This window comes from Dermacentor variabilis, chromosome 5 (assembly GCF_050947875.1).
Source record: "Dermacentor variabilis isolate Ectoservices chromosome 5, ASM5094787v1, whole genome shotgun sequence".
In the NCBI taxonomy this organism is placed as follows: Eukaryota; Metazoa; Arthropoda; class Arachnida; order Ixodida; family Ixodidae; genus Dermacentor; species Dermacentor variabilis.
In genome coordinates, this window is record NC_134572.1 from 80,139,319 (window position 1) to 80,159,518 (window position 20,200).

Consider the following 20,200-nt stretch of genomic DNA (forward strand, 5'->3'; position numbering starts at 1 on the left):
GTAAAGGAGGCATTGATATGACCCATACGACCCTTGAAAACCTTGACAACTATCAACATCATACCTCTTTACTAGCGTCCTCTCTTGCGCATCAAAGCAACCAACTTCCCGACTCGGCTGCTGATTTTGTGCAGCGGCTCTGCGATCGGCTGCGCGTACTGCTGCAGGGTAGCAAGGTTACGATGGCATCTGTGTTGACCGCTGCAGCTAGGCTCTTACGGCCTAAACTGCCGGCTGCGGTACCCAAGTTTGGTGGATCGTTGTTTTTCGCCAGGTGAGGCCCCGCATCTCATTTCCCCGATACCAAAGCGCAGCCCGGATGTGCAGGCTGTCGTGTAGCACGATGGTCAGCCGTCAGCAACGTGTGTCTGACCTCTCAAAACAAAATGCTGAAATGCTATTTTTTTTTCCCAAGTTTACATGGTTAGCTCTGTTTCACATGCGCAGTAGTGCAGTAGCCAACGACATGTTACAACTTAGTGTCGTCTCGTCTAGCCCGAATAGTTCTGGCACACTAGATAGATCGATTGCCAGCAACGGTAAGTATATTTGCGTCGCCCTATGTTGAACCATAGCTACATAAAACATTTTCTTGGTTCACGCGATTTTTACTCCCCTAGCATTGTTTGTCACTGACGCTGATGACCTTGCATTGCGAGCTGAATCTATTGTTCTGCTTCATCGTTTCCTAGAGGTGCAAGGTGGTACCCTGATGACGACTTCATCAAGGATATGTCGGGGTTGGTTTTCGTTTCTGATGAATTAACAGACCAGCTGGAAATGCCGCCTCCAAATGGTTAGTTCATTTCTGAAACCTCTCGTCAACTTTCATGCATTTCGTGTTCACTCCTTAAATTTTGCCTGGTAACTAAATCGACGCTGGCCTGTCTTGTGGACGATAATGTGACCTAAAACTCTTATCTACAGTTGAGAAGCGTGACCGTGAACCTAGTAATGAAAAGCCCATGAGAACCAGTAATGTTTAAAAAAAAAAAAGCTGCTAGCTTGTCAGCTTTCGGTGCAGGAACTCGTTTTAACAAGTCGCAGCGTGTGCCAGCGCGTTCCAAATCATTGCCGATGAAATCTGTTATTGATGTTACTTTTCGTAACAGCTTGAGTTTGTCCACTTGTGCATACTGAGAAATGCAGTCATTCTTTTGTGATACTGCATTAGTAACGCGACGTGCATTGATTAACGTGTGCGATTTAATTCCTTTGGCTTTGTTCATTGCGTACGTGTTTCAGACTTATATGAAAGGCCTGAAAAGCAAGTTCGAAACATGCAGATCAATTTTGGTCCACAGCACCCTGCAGCACACGGAGTCTTGAGGCTCGTGCTGGAACTGGAAGGAGAAGTGAGTGCTTAGTACTGGGTGAACCTCTTATGTGATCTGCGCAATATTGATATGTGATCTGCGCTATGTTGATACTCAATATTCCACATTGTATACCACTTCAAAAGTAACTGAGCAAATGGCTGTGTGAAGGATGCAACACCAAGTTTCATGCATTTGGGTGCATTATCATCAGTGCATGGTGTGGGAACTGGCCATGTTTGCTGACATGCTGTTGGCACTTTTCAGTGGGCAAGCGGGAGCACCGAAGACTGCTCAAAGAGTGTTCTCTCAAGTACTCGTGACAGTTTGAGTAGCACCATTGGCGGCTGGAATGAGTCCTAGAAAGAGCACCTTTCACAATGTTCTGACCTTTCCCAGTCTCCCACTAGAAAACACCAAGAGTCACCCATTAAAGTTTGCATGCTGATATTTTTCTCACCACCACGCTGTTCCCACCACCACCTCTGTCTATATATTGATGCCTCAATAAGTTGATCTTGTGAGGACTTTCGCTACACCATCACTGCTGCAAGGGTAGCCCTATAGCTGTTGTTAGGTAACTGATGGGCACATATGGGTTTAAGTACATGGCTTTTGTTTTAGCATGGCAGATTGGCTTAACATTCGAGACAAAGTGGCAGAGTGGTGATAATAAAATAACCCTACAAAAGGTGCAATGGTAAAGGAAGCACACCCTTTCCATCCCCTTAATGATTATCTGGCTAAGTTGACCATGGCATTGTGCTCAAGATTGCTTAGAACCGAAGCACATTATAAACGTAGCACAAACTACTGGCACTATGGATCCAGCAAGACAGGTGCATCTGTACCTTCAAAGTAGTGAAATCGGTATGTTATTCGCTTTGGCAGGCTTACTACAATGTAGAATTTGTTTTACTTGTGTATAAAGAATGGCTACTGGACTACTCACGGCAATGCACTGGGAGTCGAGCTAGATCAATAGATTATTCCTCTAGAAGTCTTATCATCGTTTTCTGTGTGTCACATATGAGTCTGTTGCGTAAAAAATTGGGAGGTGGAATTACGTGGGAGGTGCCGTAGTACACAACGGATGGCATGAATCAGATTTTCTGTCTTCGTGATTTTCTCGTTTACAAAAGCTCTGCTTTTGCTACGAATGACAAATTTGTTATTACAGAAGCCTAACTTTTCAATTGAGCTCAACTCGACTTTTTCTTTAGTGTCCCTTTAACAGTAAACTGTCCACAGTGCAGCTGCTCAATCACTTTTTGGCCTATATCTCCTTCAGAAATGGGCCGCCTTGAAGAGTTGTAATAGTGGTAAGACTCATTCCTGTCCAGTGAAGCAAACTCTCAGTGTTACTCTGCATTATGAAATGTTGTTTTAGTTGTTGCGGCATTTGAACTCATAGACACCATGTGCCATGTGGCTGTGGTTTATTGCATTAGAAGAATTTACTTTGCCACAGTGGCTGTCATGTTTAACATGCATATTCTTGTTGCTTCTTTCTAAGATGCGCAAATGTTGCTTTCTGGCATAAGATATTTAAGCTAGACACCATCTCTAGTTTGCCTCTTACTTTTGCAGACTGTGGTGCGAGCAGACCCACACATTGGCCTCCTGCACCGTGGCACTGAGAAGCTCATTGAGTACAAAACGTACACTCAGGCACTGCCATACATGGACCGCTTGGATTATGTCTCCATGATGGCTAATGAACAATGCTACTCGCTTGCTGTTGAGAAGCTCCTCAACATTGACATCCCCAAGCGTGCTAAGTACATTCGAGGTGCGTGCTGCTGTGATGAATGTTGAGTGTTCCATAAATTGTAGCGCCAGGTATACATGTTCCAGCTGCTGGCTGACACCTGCTTTGATTTAACACTGAGATGTAGCATTTTTCAGAGGGTTCAGTTTAATACCATACTTGCAAGTATTACATGCCTGTTTCATTTACAATAAAGCCAAAACATGCTATGCCACTCAGGAAATGTGGAATTTTAATGCAATGGTGGCGACATCTGTCACCACTAACTTGAAATTGGTGAACTTTAAAAGTGAACACTAACTTCTCCTGTTGCACTTCAAGCTCCTGTCCAGTTTCTAAAGGCACATTCTGCCATAGTGGTGACAGATGGTATTCGTTATATTACAGCAAATTTGGCGTTCCTTTAGTGGCACAGTCTGCAGATGCTCACTTTGGCTTTAGCAAAAATGTAAAAGTCAATTGAAAGGAAGTACACTGTCGAACAAATGCAAACATAAATGCCTAATGTTAAAAAATAGTAATGTTTACTTTAAACATAGAAATATGCTGGTACTCGCCGCGGTTGCTTAGTGGCTATGGTGTTGGGCTGCGAAGCACAAGGTCGTGGGATCGAATCCCGGCCGCGGTGGCCACATTTCGATGGGGGCAAAATGTGAAAATACCCATGTGCTTAGATTTAGGGGCGCGTTAAAGAATCCCACGTGGTACAAATTTCTGGAGTCCCCCACGTAAAACTCCATAACTTTAAAAGAAATATGCTGGTAAACAAACCGAAACAAGACATCGCTCATGTAAAAGAAAGATGCGCGAACCCAAATCTTGGTTTGTTAGAATAACATTACGTTTGAAATACAATATGAAACTAGACAATTCTGACACAAGAAATGCACATATTGAAGGATATTGCTAAGGCTGTCATGAGATTCATCAGGTTTAGTTAAACAAGCCACAGAAGTAGGTAGGTGGTTCCAGTTGCGGTAGTTATATTGGGAAAGCATCCTACAATCATTTAGATGGTTGTGAAATTATGGAGAAAAAAGTAAATCGAAATACATTGCCAAATTTTCTAAAAGTACCAGCATACAGTGAACTCGGAGAAGTTCAACTGCTGTCATATGGACATACATTTCTTGGAAAATTTTGTGTGCCGACTGTAGTGACCAGTGACCACTTCTGCCTACAGTTCTTTTTGGGGAGATAACAAGGATTCTCAACCACATCATGGCCGTCGGAACGCACTGCCTGGACATCGGTGGCCTTACCCCCTTTTTCTGGCTTTTCGAGGAGCGAGAAAAGGTATTTTCATCATTTCTTGGTGGGTTCTAACTTAGGCCTTGAATTGCTCGTCTTCATGCAAGGTGGAAGGATGCTTCCCAAGGCAGGGCATAGCGCTGTAATTTTACACTCATCATATCGTGCACTGGCCAAATACCATTACTATCAGGTGCAGGAAATCTTGCCAAAGTGATAGTGTCTCCTAATGTAACTGCTTCACTGCTTCATACTGTAGTCGAGCACGACATGATCCCACAGCAATCTTCACAATAATGTGCTCTGTCATCTTGTGATCGCGGTGACGCTGTGTTTGACAGCTCTAATGCTTGGCTTCTGCTGAAGCCACGGATGCAGTTTTGGGCTTCCTATATGATTGTAATGTGCAGGCAATTTCTGGACCCACTTTCTGCAGAAAAAAAAGGCACGTTAGATTCGTGTAATACGTTATAACTCCCTGTCTATCCTATTAACTGCATATGTGCGATTGTAAGGCATTTCATGTTTTTCTTTCTTGTTAGCGTGTCCTCTTTACTACATATGTACAAGGAAGAGACAAGCAAGAAATTCAGTGGCTATTAACATTCGTCTGTCTGTGGACTACTTTGCTATTTGTTCCATCTTCACACTGGTATTCTTATTTATTTATTTATTTATTTAAGGATACCTTGCAGGCCCCTAGTGGCATTATGTAAGGGGGAGAGTACACTCAAAGATTATACAATAATTAGAATACATATACAAAAAATACAGTGTAAGAAATACGCTAACATGCAGGAATGTGTTCAAAATTGTACAAAAGACAAACTGAATGCTTTTGAACGCAAGAGGTCAGTGAACAAGAAATTTTCACTAAGTATAATTTAACCAAAAGAATTGCAGAGCAAGTGGGACAATATTTGGCTATTACAAAACAGTATTTAAGGGGTAGTAGCACAATAATAACGGGAAACTCAAGACAAAATAACACGTTAGGTTATGTAGAGTTTGAAAAATGCGTTGTTAGAAGATGCCGGAATTTTTCCTGGTCACTCTCATAAGCGATGGTGTTAGATTGTTCCAAAGCCGAATTGTTCTTGGAAGAGCAGAGTAGTTAAAGGAATTAGTCTTTCCATAGATGCGCGTGAAATTGAACTGATTGTACGGCCAGTGTAACCTGTAATAAAGAGTTTCAAGAGGCAGAACTGATAGTGCTGCATTATGGACATATTTATGAAATAATGATAGCAGGGCTATATCACGACGAACGCGCAAGGGCTGTAGGGAGAGGTCGAGTTTAATTTGTGTTATGCTTTTGTTATAGTCATAACAACGTGAAATAAAACATGCAGCCCTATTCTGAATAGATTCGAGTTTTTCAATCAAGTGTAAGCCATATATCAACCAGCTCACTTGTGTTCTAGCTTCCGTGTTCTTAAAGCAAAGCTTTCTTTGCGGAGTCAGACAGGTTTTTATACTGTGGTTGGTTGTTGGACTGCAGAAAGGAGAAATGTGGAGAGGAGGGCATAATGGACAATTGGGCTTGGTTGGTGGCAAAAACAATGCACCCGGCATTGTGTGTTGTGTAGCACTACTCAACGCCCTGTGTGCAGTCCAGCACTGTTTTCAGCCTGGTTGAGCAATACTGTACAACAGAAGAGGTACAAAGATGCTTTCAGAATGCTGACAAACAATGGAGTGGCTTGTTGATCTGTGAAAAATTACAAAGCACATCAAACTGCTTCAGCCAATAGACTAGACGTAAAGCTTCACTTACTTTGACGGTCAGCTTTGCTGGCTTCTGCATAATTTTTAAAGTCAACAGGTTTCTCTGGCTATCGCACTGGGTTTCTTGGTGGCAAGTGGCATTTTTTCATGGATAGATTGAGAAAGGGGTACCGGTTCAGGGTCTAGGTTCAGGACAGCCGTCTTCTTCTGCTGTCCTCGTCTAAGCTCTGGCAGCTGTGGGAAAGGAGGAGGGCAATCACCTTCCGTGCTGTTGCAGGCGCTTCTCGAGACAACATACATCCTATAACGAATCAGCTGACCGTATTTAAACGATTGTAAGTCGACTCGAATGTAAGTCGAGCGCCCTCATATCGCATGTCACAGAAAAAAAAAAAAAGCATACGCAAGGGTACATTCCATAACAAAAATGTATTAGTACAGTGTAGACCGCTTGTAATGTAAGTCACGGGAGTTGTAAAAATCCGCGCTATAAGTGGTACCGCGTTATAACCAAAGCATGCTTTTTTCAGCTTTTGCCTATACCAAACGAACCACTCACCTTTTTCAAACACAATTTGTTACAAATTGCACTCACACACACATGCAACACAATCGCAACACAGCACAGAAACCAAGTTCTCCTGACAAGTGCGGCATCAGCGGAAGAACGCTATTATTTTCGTCTGGAGATTTTTTTTTAAACAGCGCTTCGAACAATTTCGTCCTCTACAAGGCTTAAGCGCTGAAGCGCTTTCTCACTCAAACTGTTCTTCGCGCAGTACATCTTCACTTTGCTGAAGTATTCTAAAGCTTCTTTGCATGGGACATCTGGGTCTGGTGTCGGGTCGACATCATTGTCCGACTCGTCTTCGGTTGCAAGCTCCGCGCCACCGTGCACCGCTGCGACGATCACATCAGGAAGCTCCGACTCACCGGCATCGACATATTCTTGGAAAGTGTCTATGGCGGAACCGAACTTGCTTTCAATGAGGCCGGATCACACGTCGTCGGTGTTTACCGTCTCATTGGCAGCATTGTTGCTCAGCTCATCGACGTCAAGAGCCTCTGCATTGCGCACGAAACCTGCTCTGCTGAAGCACTTGCTTATTGCAGTGGCTTTTACCTGCCACCACGAAGCGGCAACCATATCAATCACGCCCCTTAAATTCACTTTAAGAGGCTGCTGCTGCTGATCCTTGAATCGCTGGATCCATCCATTAAGTGGGTTGAAGTCGTCGTGGCCTAAAAGAGCACCAAGGGACTTGGCTTGGATGGGGCCACTCACTGGTATGCTCTGAGCCCTAAATTCACGGAACCATCTGAAAAGCGCTGCGTCCACGTCTTCGTACTGCGACAAACGTATTCTCTTCCGTGACAGGGAAGCCAAGTATTGCTGCAGTTGCTGCCGCAATTTGTCCTTGTATATGGTCGGCACGGTTGTGTCGGAAACGCCATATTTGGCCGCCACCGAAGCCTTCTTCAGCCCACTTTCTATGTCCCTTGTAACACATTCCTTCGCCTCCAGCGATAAGGCATGCCCCTTTCTTATACCGCTTGAAGCTGCTGCCGACGCCATGGTGACAAAAGCCCGACAGCACACGTGCACAGAGGAGAACTATGAAACCACGAGGTCACGACGTGCACACACCAAATGCAACAAAGAGACTGAAAAAGAAAGGAGTGCACTATTACTGCTATTGCTTCTGCTCCGCACTCCGTGCAGCGCACACCCTGATTGGACGCTGCTATAGTAACGAAAACACTCGCCCTCCTTCCTCTAAAGTCTCCCACCCTTCTCCTCCTTTTTGTTTCGCTTTTCGCCGCTAGTCTCCAGGTGCGCGCCCATGCACGCCCGGCAACCTTGCGGCCGTGCGGGCCATGCTCAGCGCCTCCAAGAAAAGGCCGTGCTCCAATTTCATGGTTGCGCGCTTAAAGGAACCGTGCTATAACCGGTATTCTGCTTCGTGCGCCTACGCAATAAATGGTCCGCCTATACATTGAGTTCTATGGGAGATATATCGGTGGTCAAAAAACCCACGCTATAAATGGTCCCGCGCTAAAAGCGGTTACGTTATAAGTGATCTGCACTGTAGCTGGCATGGTCACTGGACTACTCGTCTTCACTTGTACCATCGTCCTCACTTGTGCTGCAATTGTCATCGCTGCTACAGTCCCATATCGCGTTGCCGTCCAGCAAAATTCGACATTTGACAAACGATCGCACCATGACATGTTGCGGAACAGCAGCCCACGCTGAATGCATTCAACCCCACTCATCTGTCAGGGAGGCTCTTTTGACAGGTTCGGTTGGCGTAAGTTCGCTGTCTTCTGCTGCCAGCCACTCGTACTCATGGCGGAGCAGATCCTTAAAAGGCGAAGACCCGCACTTGTTTCATGACCATGTCGAACTTCACTGGCAAGTGCCGATCGCGCATTTCAGCAACGTACGCCGCAAGCTTGTCCTACAGCTCCTGAAAGCGTCCTGACTTCGGCCTATGAGGAATTCTTCGCTTGCCGTCACAGGTCAAAATTTTGCTTTGCTGCAGTTGCCACTCTCGTACCAGCCGTTCAGAAACATTGAACTTGTGGCCAGCTGAGCAGTGATTTGTTTCTTCGGCCTACAGGATGGCAGCCCCCCTTGAACACTGCTGTGATCGAGCGCCGAATGTTTAGTGGGCCTGGAGCACTCATGACGGCTGAGGAAGCATGGAAGAAGCATGTAGCTGGCAGTCAAGTCGAACACGTCAAACTAAGAGCTATAGAGAAAGAAATACGTGAGCGGTGTCTGCTCTTCCATGAACTATCTGTACTCCCTGCAAGTGCCGCCGTTCTGAAGGTGTCACCGCAAATGGAACAGCGGCACTTCTGTCAACTATCGACACCCCCCATGAGTGTTGTGTGCACTGTAAAACTCTCAGAAATGTTGAAAAACCCTTCCCAAAAGCAAGCAAACATGCAGGATAGCGAAAAGCTACGGGTAGGTTCATAGAGCAAACATAAAATTGTAACTACGTTGTAGCTGCCTTGATATCTCGTTGGTCTCTCTTTTTTGATGGTGCCATGTTTTGGTTTTGACCACACAGTAGCAGTAACGAAATGCATTCTTCTTTGCTGCTGGTGCAAATTTTTTGCAGGAGTGTAATCATCAACACTTTGTTCTTGTAAATGTTTAAACTGTTTTACACTTGGTTAGAGCAATATTAGTGCTTTGTTTGGCTGGTTGAGCTCTGTGCCAACAGCTAGGTGGTGCAGACCGGTCAGGCCGCTCACTTACGTCTATGCTAAAGCTCCTTCATCAGCTTGAGTTTATGCCTCCAGCCGTCTGTCAAAAGGCCCAGCTCGCTTGTGGTTACCGGAGTAACAGACACGTTCGGCGAGGTGACAGAGTGCTCGTAATGCACGTTGCTGCGATAGCTCTCGCTTGGGGTTGACTGCCAAGCAGCTGGCAGAGAGTTTGGAGAGGCTTCGCGCACTCACTCCAAGAGAACCGGAAGTCAACAACACAACATGCCATCATGACGCAGAGCCAGTGAAGGCAGAGCTTGGCCCCAATCACTCGGCAAACGAGTTGAGGAGAAAATGCATGACTATGGAGGAGGGTAACTTGTAATCGTCCGTAGCTCTCTAAATATGAGATGCTTCACACAAATTGTGGTGTGAATGATTAGCTGTACCCTATGCATCTACAAAATTTGTCAAACCATTTCAGGGGCCCTTTAAGAAAGGGGATAGCTTTCTAGAAGCCTTGCCATTTACCTTGCTGTTCATCAGCTCTTTATTGCTTACATATATGTATAAGAAGAAGCCATGTAAGGTTTAGGAATTTGCTTTAATAAGTGGTAAAGTGTCCTCACCAAAGAAGAGTTGGAAGAACAACAAAGGTGGCGTGTCAAGCGAGAACACGGTATGCTGCATAATGTGGCCCCAAATGCAGACATTTATGTTTGGCTATTCATTTATGTTAACGAACATCGTCAGTGGTTTCCTAAAAAAAAAATGTTTACGTTCTGCAGTATTTTTCTGTGGCATTCCATTCTCCTTACCTCAAATTCTTAATGCATGGCTTGCTTCTCTTGTGCAGCTGATGGAGTTCTACGAGCGTGTGAGTGGTGCCCGCATGCACGCAGCATATGTGCGGCCAGGGGGTGTAGCCCAGGACATGCCACTGGGCCTGATGGACGACATCTATGACTGGGCTACAAAGTTCAGTGAACGGTTGGATGAAGTTGAAGACTTGCTCTCTGATAACCGTATCTGGAAGCAGCGCACTGTGGACATTGGAATCATCACTGCGGAGAATGCACTTGACTGGGGCTGCAGGTACAGCTGAACCAGCAAAGTAGAGCTTGTTAAAAGTGGGCAATATAACCATCTCACTCAAGGCAGGTCTAACGGTCTCACTTTCACATTGGTGCTCCCCTGTACCTGCACAACAAGTTGATTAAGTTCTGGAAAGATTGCATTATACCCCTGACACATGGGCACTGTAAAGTCTTTAGGTAAGGGGACATCTACCAGAAAGGTGTTCAAGCGCAATGACACATGATAAAGGAGTATTTCCCTTAAGGCAAAGTTCCTTTGTGGGAAAGGAGATCACGCATCTACCTTTCAAGCGGAAAAGGAGTTACTCTCGCACACAGCATGCACAACTCGTCAATAGAAGAAAACCTGCCACACAACTACGGTGCCCCATAAGTACTTTTTTACCTTGCAAAAATGTTTTAATTTTTAGCGGTAATGCGATTTGTAGAATGGTGAAGATTTACTCTAGCTATACTCCAAATGCTCGCATCATGTTGCTAGTGCCGCCATGTTGAATTCCGCCAGTGTCATTTCCTTCGTCTTCTTCTTGGTGTGTTAGCATCGTGAAACCATCATTCGTTGCGCACATAGGCCCACCTTTCGCGGTTGGCGGCTCGAGAGGACACTGCCGAAGCAGTCAACATGAAGCATGCTCTTGATGAGTGGACGTTTGATGTCTTCCACTTTCGTCTTGGCAGCGTTTATGTCATCTTGTAGAGATCCAAGTGCGACAAGTGTCAGAGTGACCTCAGCTTTTGCTTCATTGTTAGCGTGTCGCTGAGCCATAGTAGAAATCCGCAGTTCTGTCATGCGATCACAATTGTGCGAATAACACATTCAGTAAGACGCGCTACGCCTGCACGCACGAAGGAAGGGACAAAAAGATGTGAAAAAGGAAGATAGAAACATGGCCTGCACCCTAATAAACAGCATGCACAGCTATTCTAATACACTGTAGCATAGCAAAACGCCGACTGTGCATAGTTGCTGGCCCAATTTAAATTGCTCCTAAGAGCGTAAAAATGCAAATAAAATAAACTAATATGTGCATTATAAGCCATCAACAATGAAAAATATGTTTTTGGGTTCTGCAGTAGCTAAATGCAATCTAAATACGCAGCTTTATAAAAATGTTTTCCCTCTTGCTGCTTTGACAAGCAGCACTATTTTTCTTGCGGTGTTCATCTGAGGAAGCACCTAAGGAAGTTAGTGCGGTGCTGTGCATCATCGGCGCAACTCCTTTCTGCAAAGGGTCCTTCAGAGTAACAAAAGGTGTTTACTGCAAAGGATTTTAGTTTTGCCTGTGTGTCAGGGGTATTAGACACTCATTCACCTTTACTTAAGCTTTCTTCTATTGATTATAGATGCTGCAGTCTTGAGAGTTGTACAACTTGAGAAATAGAGAGGACGAAAACACATATAGTAAAAGGTCATGATAGAAGCTGCATTTCAAAAGATTTGGCACTCTCTACTTCTAATGCATGTTGCACCTCATTGTGTGAGATTGGAACGAAAGTGGACTGTGACTGTCATGAGTTAGCTGTCACTTGCTGTTTCCATGGTGGCCTTCTGCACAGTTTAGCAGTGACTATTGGCATTTAAGGATTTTTTCATTCTGACTTGATAACAGAAAAGTGTCTTGTCCTTAAATGCAGAGCCTTCTCCATGATTAGTAAGGTTATGAACATGCCAAGTTTCGAGTGTGATTGTTCACAGCATTTGCTTTTCCACTTACTCCGTACCAGTGGTGTCATGCTTCGTGGGTCCGGCATCAAGTGGGACCTGAGGAAGACACAGCCATACGATTCTTATGAAGACTTTGATTTTGAAGTACCTGTGGGGCTCAAGGGTGACTGCTATGACAGGTGAGAGCTTGTCTACGGATTAATTATACACATTTGATGAAATATTCTATTATTTGAATTTAATTGCACCATGTTACATACTGTTACAAGTCTCCATTGATCAATGCATAATGTCTTCAGGACAGTTGGTGCTTTGTTGAAAAGGCATAATTTTGCTAACCATGTAGTCAAGTGAACATATCCTTGATTGCGTTATTTATCTGCATAACTTTCCACCATGCTGTAAAATGTTGGCTTTTATGCCCTCTGGAAAGAAAGAGAAAGGATACATTTGGGGTTTCATAACCGATAGCTTCATTTTTGTTTTCTTTCGTTCGCACAAACTACCATTGTAGTAAAATGCATTTCTGCCATTGCTGAATAATGAAGTTGCTTCTGCAAAATTCTGCACACTTGGATTTGATTAATTTTCCAACATACCATGAATCATTCTCAGTAATATGAATTCATGAACAAAATAATCTTTTACTTGGTGTTAAGCTGGAGGTAGCATAAGATCTTGCTCTCTATTTATGTCCATCCAGATCTGAAATCATTGCCTTTGTGTCATCATATTTTGCTTGGTTTTGAACTATGTGATCTGACAATTCAGGTAAAACGCTGCAGCTGTGAACAGTTGCAAAGTGCAAGAGTCACTTCTGCATTAATTTCAGTAGTGCGCCAATTTGAGATGCTGTTGCTCAGGTATTTATGCCGAATGGAGGAGATGAGGCAAAGCCTGAACATCATCTACCAGTGCTTGAACAAAATGCCCCCTGGTCCAGTCAAGACAGACGACAACAAATGCGTGCCCCCATCGAGAGAAGAAATGAAGGTCTGTGGCACGCTGTTGCACCTTACTCATCGCAATTTGCTTATCTGTTTTCAATAAGTATGCTGCATTAAGTATGGCTGGTTTGCTAGTTTGCTAGAGTATGGCTGGTTTGCTGTTACCATGCTTCAGTAACATAGGTATCATAGTATTATGTTGCATAGTTTGTCGATTTGCTAAACTTGGTATGGTGACCTGCATTGTGCTCTTGTTACGTTATGCATTGTATCACCGGCTTCAGTTAGCAGAACTCTTGAACCTAATAAGGCATGTTATATCTGATAACAAACTGGAATTATGCATTTGCTTTTTGTACCATGCACAGAGCACTTAAGTTAGAAATCCACAATAATACGAGGGTTGATCCAGAAATAAGGTTCCCAAAGAGCTCCAGCCACACTGGAAGGTGCGAGGCGAAATCCGGCAACACTGCTGCACGCGGCTGTTCCCTGCTCATTCTTGGCTCAGCAGCCGTCCGATATGGAGGTTCCCATTGTTGATCCCGCCAAGTGCGAGATTAGTTCCGTAATTCTCTTTTTCCACGCCAAAGGGATTCCACCTATGGAAATTCATTGTCATTTGACAGAGGTGTATGGCGACAAGTGTATGTCCGTTCAACACATCCGAAAATCGTGTGGGGAATTTAGTGCCGGTTGGATGGAAGTCCACAATGAAGAATGGAGTGGAAGTCTGTCAGTTTTGGAGGCGGTTATCAAGATGGTCCAACGCGAAGTGCTTCAAAGCAGGAGGACCACTGTCCGTGAACTTGTTGCCCAGATTTCTGGGAGTTCTTGCGGTACAGTGGAAAGAGCTTTGACTGAAAAATTGGGGTATCACAAGTGTTGTGCTCGATGGGTACTGCAGCTATTGACATCAGCCTACAAGGAGAAACGCCTTGACTGTGCTCGCCAGTTTCTTCAAAAGTGTCAAGAAGATAAGGAAGGATTGTTGGACTCCATTGTTACGGGAGACGAAAAGTGTGTGTTTCATTTCACTCCCGAAACGAAACAAAAATCCAAACAGTGGCATCACCCAGTGTCACCAGTCGCAAAGAAGTTCAAACAAACTCCTTCTGCTGGCAAAGTCATGGCCAGTGTTTTTTGGGATTGTAAGGGGATACTGCTGATCAATTTCATGGAACATGGGACAACAATCAACCCAGGCAGTTATTGTGCAACACTAAGAAAACTCAGGCAATATCCAGAACCACTGGAGAAGACGACTGGCGGCCGGTGTAATGCTGCTTCACGACAACGCCTGACCTCACGTCTCCCATCAAACCCAGGAACTTTTGACAATCTTTGGGTGGACTGTCATGCCCCACCCACCATGCAGTCCAGACCTCGCGCCTAGTGATTATCACTTGTTCCCCAAGTTAAAGGAATATTTGAGTGGCCAACGCTTCAGGAGCGACGATAAAGTCAAAAAAGAGGTGAAACGCTTCCTCAGTGGGTTGGCGGCGGAGTTCTAAGACATTGGGATACAGAAATTGAAGCACTGTCTACAAAAATGCGTAGAAAAAGATGGCAATTATGTAGAAAAATAGAGCAAAGTTTCATCTTTGCAATGATTTAAATTTCTATGAGAATAAACAATGTTGTCTATTTCTAAAATTGATGGGAACCTTATTTCTGGATCAACCCTCGTATCTGCACTTTCATGTTAGAATAATGTGTGGCAGAAGTTTGGAAACTGAGGCGTTTTTAAAGAATCATAATTCAGATAAGGTAACAAAAAGAGGCAGAATACGTGTCTGGGCCGATAAGAGCACGACACTTTGCGCATTGTTGCATGCCACCTTACGCATCTATATTGGGACGAGGGATAACATTCTCTGACAATTACTTTAGGGGATACTTTCACTTTTGTGAGGACATTCCTGGCACCATGCCAAGAATTCTGTCACTCATAGATGCTGTTGTGCCTGGCGCTAGTCGCACAAAATCTTGAATGGTGCTGCAAGCTGCTAAAGCATAGGTGCCCAGTGTATGCCAATTATTTTGCATACCCTGGCTGAACTATATACACTTTTATAACTTGTTTCACTGCCTACATTCCTTTATCTACATGTCACAGACGTCAATGGAAGCCCTCATTCACCACTTCAAGCTGTTCACTGAGGGCTACCAGGTTCCTCCAGGTGTAACATACACTGCTGTTGAAGCACCGAAGGTGAGCCACAAATCGCTGCATTACAGTTGAACCTTGATCTAATAAACACACGTATAACAAGTTATTGAGTATAGCAATGTAAATTAAGATCTGGTTGGCCATGGTTCACTTGAATTAGTATCCATGGTTTCATTTTAATGCTCTGCAAAATGTGACACAGTTTCTCATCTGTCAAATTCAGTGGCGTGATTGATCTGGACGTTTGACATACTGGCATGAAAATGTACGGAAGTAGCGGTTGAGAGTACTTCACCCGACTTTCACGGTGTTTGCTGCAGGTATTCACTTGTATTCTTGTAAAATATCACCGTATAAGGAAACTGTCTTTGTCGCCACCTAGCATTAATGTCAAGTTAACAATGTGAGCTAGTACCTTGTCATTATCCTTCCATTATGATCATTATTTTCATAGTCATTTAGCCAGCTATAGCTGTATTAGGGGGCACTTGAGGCTTTTCAGTGGCCCAGTGCAGGCTTTTTATTTTTAAGCAATTTAACTCACCACTGACAAAAAAAAAAACTTGCAAGTGAACAGTGGGCTCTTTGAAGACTAAAAATAACTATGTGCTGTCATTGTCTAACAAGAAAACACAGCCGATTCCTTAATGAAACTTGAATGCTGCAGTTATTGAGAAGCATTCTCTGTTTTGTATGCTAAGTGATTTTTTTTTTTTTGTCATCCTGTACAACAAGCTACATATACCCCTGTGATACCCTTGGAACATATTGTAATAACACTGCTGGAACAATTAGTAACATTAACAGCTGCTGCCATAGACTGCTTTGCTGCCTTCAGCATTGAGCACTTGAGTTGCGTTCCTAATACATCATGGCTCATGCACCCCATTTGCAGGGAGAGTTTGGTCTGTACATGATATCAGATGGAAGCAGCCGCCCCTATCGATGCAAGATCAAGGCACCTGGTTTCGCCCACCTGGTAAGCATTTGTCATGGAAGGACTTTGATGCCAATGAAATATCAGATGTGGGAAGCGGCTGGTGTCAAAATTTCGATTGCATTTTATATTGCAGCAATAGCTGTTATGGGGTTCTAAGACACTTGAAATGACATGCCTTACATTGTATTTAACTGTAGCAGGTGACCATGTTGGTGCCCAGGGCAGTGTTTTCATAGATTTGCTCATGTGTTAACTACAAGTATAGTATTTCTAATACACGCTAGATTAATTTATTTCCTGGTTTGGTAAACCACTACACAATATAACTTAGTATCCCTTTGAAGATTTCGAAACCGCACAGTGTGTAGTAGGAAACTTAAAACGTACTTATACCACTAAAGCATACTATAGCAAATATAAAATACTAACAGCATCAAAACTTTATGCTTATAAGTTATTCCTTAGAATTTCGCGGCAATTCTGGCCAGATAAATGTTCCTTTCAAGGCAAATACCATAGTAAAACAACAGTGCTCTTTTAAAGTCAGTCAGTCTTTTCATGAACGATGCCAATGCACAAGTTCTATGTTCTTTCCGAAAACATGCTGTTATGGGAGTTGGTTATTCGATGGGCTGAACCCTCTAAAGCGCAAACACAGTTCCTCATAGAGGAAAATTAGAACTACCTGCTTACCATTATTTCTGGGCATGGGGAGTATATATAGTATATAGGAGGCAGCCAGCTACCGTTAGACGTCAGGTCCAGCAGCCGCCGTTCCCACACTCCACACAAGGGCGACGCCGACTGTGTATTTGTACAAGAAAGAGCAGTGGAATGTCATTTGAGTGAAAGCTTATTTAGTGTAGTAGTTCGTTAATTATTGATTGAGTTGCTGAACTATCCACAACTAAAACCTACTCCTGCATATCATAAACACTACCATAGGCTATCTGTTAAGTCAGAATTTTGAGGTATCAAACTCGGCAGGATTTGCATGGCCAATGTGTTAACCATAGGTAGCTTGCAGGAGTAACATGGCAACATTTTTGTTGGAGGGTGAAAATAGCACTTTGAAGACTGCATGGGCACCGTGAGCATGTACGGCATCATTCATCCACCTATGTTTGCTCATCTGGAAAATTTTTTCAAAAGGTGAGAAATTATATATGGTGAGGCCTCCATAGCAAGACACATTTAGTCCCCTTACCTTCATGTTTGGCAGATGAAGCCTCAGTACGTATTTAATAAACGTATTCTCACCGAATGCACAGGTATTCAGAAGCAGTGTTACCTAATGCTTCCTTTTTGTGTCTTACAGTCTGCCTTGGACTTTATTGGCAAGAATCACATGCTGGCTGACATTGTCGCCATAATAGGTAAGCCTGTAATGAAAGCCCTGTGCTCTGTGGAGTTGTGATTGCATGAGCCTGTGCTTCTTTGTGGCAGGAAATCGAACAGTATCAAACCAGTTAATGACACCAAAGGAGAAAATCAGTTATCTACACAACCTTTAGGAGGATCTGCTTTATTGAGGCTCTGTTTTGCTCTGCATACTTTTTAGCATGAGGGGAAAAAAAATGTGTTTCTACTAAGAAATGCTTATATATATTGCTTTTCATTATGGAAGATATACATGACTGCTTTTGCTGAAACAAGTCTTTCATTGGGTCCTTGTTGCTCGGTGAAAGCTGGAGTATGATTTCTTTGTTGTGTGGACTGTCTTGCTTGTGTTTGTGTGCCATACCTCTGCCATATCAGAGAATGGTCATAGTAGAAGTAATGCTGTCTCGGAAGATGCAGGCATCACAATGTGTAATGCTTGTGTGTTACGTGGTCATGATTTAACTTTTCGTGCTTTTCTGTGAGAATTAAAAGCTGCCACCCCTGAATGGAACAGGTAATCTGGTGACAGCCATGCCACAGCTAGAATAAATTTCTAAGAAAAAGCAGACTGTGCTATTCAAATAAACAATCACTCAATCACTAATCAATCAGACGCAATCATTTCTAGCTGCAGTAAGAATATTTACTTATGCACTTGTCATGCTGGCTTGAAATGAAGTGTTCGTGGACAACCCTTTTGCCGACTCTTGAGGCATGCATGCAGTCACTGCATTAGTCATAACATTGTAAGCTCAGTCTGTGGTTATTTTTCTTTGCTGTTTACCAAGTGAACCTACTTATTCCGTTAACCAATAAGTGGACAGGGAGTTGCGGCAGAAAAGATATAAATGATAAAACTGCTAACTTGGTGTTTCATTTTCCAGGTACGCTAGATATTGTGTTTGGAGAAGTCGACCGCTAGCACCGAGGAACATGCGATTCAAAGACGTAGGCATGTGCAGTTCTTTAGATAGGTCGAAGTCTTGTGGCTTGCTTGTGTGGCTAACAAATTTTGTAAATACTGTCACCTGAGTGCTACACTAAAGGATTGAATAAAGGCATACGTTTCAATTGAGTGCTGTTTACATTTTTGGCGAATGGTCATGTATGAGCGGGGAGCTAGAAGTATATTGACTGCTCAGTGTTGAAATCACTATGGCAGGTGATAAGACAGCATATGAGAATAAAGCAGTCTATGGGACCTTGATGGGACTAATGGAATTAATCAAACTATCTGATCAGTTTAATTAAAAGAAGAGGCAGAAAACATGTCTAAGCACAGTATGGCTTCATATGGCAGCATTTTACCCGATTCTAATATGCATCCCAATTTTATAACAAGAAAAATTTATCATGCTTCCAATTCAGGCAATTGGAAACGAATGAAACCTGTAGCGTCTGCCTTCACAAAATGGAAATTTATTTACATTTAGTTGTTGTGCATCATTCTCAGACAGTTCTTTATCACAATGGGCTATGTGCTATGCTGACTGTAAAGTGCGTTTCACATTTCTCAAATGACTCCGCAACCATTTAAAATGGGATGGTAATCCATGCCTAGATGAACCAGTTTGTCATGCCATGCAAGACAGTGACATGTGAAAAATACATAACAGCTCCATTGCTTAACTTGGCACTTAAAATAACTTCCCTTTTGAATGCACTTCCATAAGAAAAGTGGTGCATCATCATTGCCAACCTGTGCAAAAGCTAGCAAAGACAGTGAAAAATTGTTCTGTTGCCATGATGATGCTGGCTATGACAGGCTATTACCAATGCTGCTAACATGGTTTTGGTTTTGTAATCTAATGCAATGTGCAGGCAGTTTCCAGACCCATTTTCCGTGAAACAAAGGTGCTCGTCGGAATTAGGCAAATACATTGTTCGTTACGAGCTGTCGCTTTCACTTCAAACTGTTCTGACGTGCTGAGAAGGCAGGGCATTGCAGCCATTGGGCTCATTATTAAAGGAGCCCTGAAACACTTTCTATTAAAGTAGTTACACTATTTCAGAAATACTTTCCTGCAAAAATGACTTCAATGCATTCAGCAGAAGTGGAGTTATTGGCAATCAAACACAGCCTCCACTGTGCTCCCGTTCCTTCTTCAATGCCTTGCACTGCGAAGGCTGCGGCAGAGTGGGGCCTGGCCACAGTGCTCTGCCTTCTAATTGCCACTGTGGTGCACAGTCCAAATTTCATTTTGGATGTTAATGTAGACACCACAACTTCTGATTTTGGTGCCTATAGCGCACTAAATGCAAGCCAAATGCGGTTGTCCTCGGCGAGCCGCAGTGCACTTAGCCAATGTGGAGGCACCCCGAGGCAGCTGCGGTATCTACCCTACATAGCAGATAGCAGCTACCAATAGCAGCCCCATGTGGGAATCCACTTTATTACGAAATAAAGCATCCAGAGGAGAATGAGGAGCAGACTTTTGTTGAAAGAAGCGTTTGAGAGAAAGGTGACTTTGCACTCCGCTTGCGAGCTCCACGCATTGCGTACGATGGCAAAACTTGGCTGAGATGTTCATAGCAACGTGTGCTACCCACAGACCAGGTTATTTCACCAAGCCCGAGGGGTGGTTCAGGGCCTCTTAAAGGTAAGGTGCATGCGTGCTCACCAGTCAAGTTAGAATTATTTAGAGGGGGCCAATTTCAGGATTGAAAGCCAATTAATGCAACTGTACTGTATATACCAACTCT

The 20,200-nt window shown here is 43.6% G+C and overlaps 1 protein-coding gene across 1 annotated transcript; it reads left to right on the forward strand.

The window, feature by feature from the left end:
- Positions 1-17: 17 nt before the first annotated feature.
- On the forward strand, positions 18-18,572 carry ND-49 (NADH dehydrogenase (ubiquinone) 49 kDa subunit). Its single transcript, XM_075692944.1, has 12 exons — positions 18-274; positions 693-796; positions 1,246-1,355; positions 2,907-3,108; positions 4,271-4,383; positions 10,148-10,386; positions 12,114-12,233; positions 12,918-13,047; positions 15,121-15,216; positions 16,070-16,153; positions 17,433-17,490; positions 18,382-18,572. Exons 1-12 carry the CDS (start codon positions 18-20, stop codon positions 18,417-18,419), a joined length of 1,551 nt encoding a protein of 516 aa, XP_075549059.1. The 3' UTR covers positions 18,420-18,572.
- The last annotated feature ends 1,628 nt before the right edge of the window (positions 18,573-20,200 follow it).